The sequence below is a fragment of the Cucurbita pepo genome, unplaced genomic scaffold (assembly GCF_002806865.2).
Source record: "Cucurbita pepo subsp. pepo cultivar mu-cu-16 unplaced genomic scaffold, ASM280686v2 Cp4.1_scaffold001962, whole genome shotgun sequence".
Classification (NCBI taxonomy): Eukaryota; Viridiplantae; Streptophyta; class Magnoliopsida; order Cucurbitales; family Cucurbitaceae; genus Cucurbita; species Cucurbita pepo.
In genome coordinates, this window is record NW_019648065.1 from 1 (window position 1) to 3,505 (window position 3,505).

Here is a 3,505-nt window from a genome sequence, read left to right on the forward strand (position 1 = left end):
TACTTTTCTTTTTCCTTATATCATGAATGTTGATAGGTTTAATACACTTGTTTTATTGATCAAAATTGGTTCCATCCTTAATGTGATTAAGCTTTGTCCCATTGGTGTATATTTCACATGAACAAAGCCAAGCAAGTTGTAGAAACATGGGATAAACAGTTTCATTGTTCTCCACACGACCAGAGATTGGCCTATCTGTATCTTGCAAATGACATTCTGCAGAACAGTAGGCGAAAGGGCTCGGAGTTTGTTGGTGAATTTTGGAAAGTCCTTCCTGATGCACTTCGTGATGTAATTGAGAATGGGGATGATTTTGGAAGAAACGCTGCCCTACGACTGGTACATCAATGCTTACTATGNTTTTACTCTGTTTTGTCCAAGTTATGCTATATGATTACTCTTCTTTTGGCTAAATTACTTTTCTTTTTCCTTATATCATGAATGTTGATAGGTTTAATACACTTGTTTTATTGATCAAAATTGGTTCCATCCTTAATGTGATTAAGCTTTGTCCCATTGGTGTATATTTCACATGAACAAAGCCAAGCAAGTTGTAGAAACATGGGATAAACAGTTTCATTGTTCTCCACACGACCAGAGATTGGCCTATCTGTATCTTGCAAATGACATTCTGCAGAACAGTAGGCGAAAGGGCTCGGAGTTTGTTGGTGAATTTTGGAAAGTCCTTCCTGATGCACTTCGTGATGTAATTGAGAATGGGGATGATTTTGGAAGAAACGCTGCCCTACGACTGGTACATCAATGCTTACTATGCATCCTTATCCTTTGTCAAAATTTCTTACTCATGCTTAAATTTTATCTTGTATATTACTGTCCCTAAGAAAATATTTAATTAGATACTTGGCATTCAAGATTCTTGAGTTATATGGGATCCCTACATGTATTACAAATGGCATGCTCGTCCAATCTTAGTGCTGTTTCTTAGATGTTTAACTTAATTTCCATATTTTATTTTCTACCCCTAGTCAAAGCCCCGATAAGCGCTTGTGGTGCAAAAATCTTTTGTGAGTTTTTTCGACATGAATTATGTTTTAGGGTGAAGATTGGTTGCATATGTGGTGAAAGAAGTCAAAAGTTATTAATTGTTATGAACCAATTTTCCTATTCATGGAAGTACGTCGTATAGCTCAAGAACGAGAAAATATTATATAAATGTTAAATTTAGTATTCTGGGAAATTTGGGAACCTAGAATTCTATAATTGAGCTGAGCCAAACTGGAATACAAAATCCTCAGAGTAGAATGCCTTCATCCCTTATTATGATTGTCGGTCGTTAAAAATTCTTCGGGCCTATTTGATCAAGCTTCTTTTTGACCCTCCTTTGTTTTTTATTATCAACAATTTTAATGTCTTGTTGTAGTTTTTCTATTGGAGCTCTTTGTTTGATTGCAGCCTTAAACTTTTTTAATTGTCATTCCTCTTAAACTTTTGTATTTAAAGATTCTTGATATGTTGAAGTGGAAGAAAATTTGGATTGTTTTTTTCTAGACTCTGCCAGCATATGTATATGTGTTTTATTTAGACCCATTTTAATATTACTCATAGATTGGCATTTGGGAGGAGAGAAAAGTTTTTGGATCTCGAGGGCAGAGTCTTAAGGAAGAGATAATGGGAAAGCATACGGAAACTGGTAACCGAAATGGGAAGCAAGTTAGCGCTAAACTGGTAAAATATTGCTCTTCCGTCATGAATACCGAGTTATGTTCATAAATAGTCTGGCCAAGTGCTCTTTCAGTCACCTATTTCATTATTCTTTTCAACAGAAACAATCAGCCAGCGAGTCATTGGATAAAATAGTTTCTGGTTACCAAGTTGTTTTTGGAAGTGAGGTAGATGAAGATGTAGTACTAAGCAGATGCAGCAATTCTATTAGCTATCTTGAGAAACTGGACAAACAAATTGGCGCTGATGTCAATTCAGGTACTTTAGCTTGTACATTGTTGATTATTTTAGCTTATTCGTTCTTAATTATTTTTACTGCATATTCTGTATTGTATGATTTCTCTCCTGTTATTCGTTCTGAAGTTCAGGAACTAATTAACCTTCGGTGTAATGTTTTCATTTTTTCCCCTCCGCCTCCACCTGACATCCGACCACCTCAGACTCAGATCGCCAAAAAGGAAAAAAGGTTTCTGGAAGAGAGAAAAAAAAAAAAATGTTTTTGAAGAACTAAGCACGCGAATAATTGGAAAAAGGTTTTGGTGCCTTCTTATCACAGGGGCCTACAAATTGTTGAACATTCTTTTCTCTTATGTGGTTTTACTCCTTAGTTATGATGCAAATTTCGTGTGCTGTGTATTCCCAAGAGATCCTTGTTCTCAATTATGTTGAGACGTTTTCGGAGGAGCTTTATAGTTTTTTTTAACTACACAGGGCAATACCATGGAACTTCAATTGCAGAGGATCTGCGGGGACATCATACCATTTTGAGGGACTGCATTGAACAACTAAGAGCAGTTGAAACATCAAGGGCGAGTCTCGTGTCTCATCTGAGAGAGGCTCTTCAAGAACAGGTATTTTGACATCTTGTTGGAGAAAAATCAAGGTCACAATTATTCGAAGTAAACCTTAAAACTCTATCTTTAAATATAAATTTCTTATATTCAGGAATTCAAATTGGAGCGAGTCAGAAATCAACTTCAGGTTTGCATTTCTGTTTCACAACTCCTTGGAGTATGGACTCGCTGATTCTTTTTTGTTTTGATGATTAATTGGTTTAGATTAACCCTATACGAAAACTCCGTTGTTTTGTGTGGTTGGTTCAATTTTTACATGAAACTAACTGTTCTTGTCGCCAGTTGAAACTCATCCCCAGTCATTCGTTTCCGTTTTAAAATTCACAAACCAAACCTTGATAATGCTAGGGAATGTGATCCCATGGCATGGGCTTTTCATATTTGTGTCGGACGAACCATATTCAATATGAGCGAGTTGATATAAATTATGTAGGGATTCCTTGTATCTACCTTCCCAAGATTGCATGAATTTATTTATGAAGCCTCTATTTTACTGCATTAGAGTTGATGAAGATCATGCTAATTAATTCATTCCCTGTGTTAATGGATTGGAGAGCAACTGTATAAGTGTTACAAAGAGCCTTATGCTTAGCTTAAAGAAGAAGAAAAATAAAAAGGAGAAGTTAGTTTCTCATAGGATGATAATGAGTCAAGAAATCTGTTAATATATTTATTTTAAAAAGAATTGAATTAGTTACCAAACAACTCTGTTTTTCAAAAACTAAGAAACCAAAGCTGAACGATTTATAATTCTGGTTTTTTGTTTTTAGCTTAAATAGTCGAGCTAACCCATGACGTGTCATTGGCTTAATGTATATTAATTGTTGGAAAATTTATATACATTAAGCCAATGAGAGCAACTTTCAGAAGTATTCGGACAACACAATTATTTTTTGCGTTAATGAGAACAAAATGTTGGGAAAGCTTTCTTGATCTTTCTTTAAAACCTTTTGGACTCGCTGTATGTC

General features: G+C 35.2%; 1 protein-coding gene across 1 annotated transcript; it reads left to right on the forward strand.

Moving 5' to 3' along the window:
* The first annotated feature begins 82 nt into the window (after nucleotides 1-82).
* LOC111786555 (regulation of nuclear pre-mRNA domain-containing protein 1A-like) lies at nucleotides 83-3,486 on the forward strand. Its single transcript, XM_023666793.1, has 5 exons — nucleotides 83-339; nucleotides 1,567-1,686; nucleotides 1,785-1,941; nucleotides 2,395-2,534; nucleotides 2,629-3,486. The coding sequence occupies exons 1-5, from the start codon at nucleotides 118-120 to the stop codon at nucleotides 2,707-2,709; spliced, it is 720 nt and encodes a 239-aa protein (XP_023522561.1). The 5' UTR covers nucleotides 83-117; the 3' UTR covers nucleotides 2,710-3,486.
* Nucleotides 3,487-3,505: the final 19 nt, after the last annotated feature.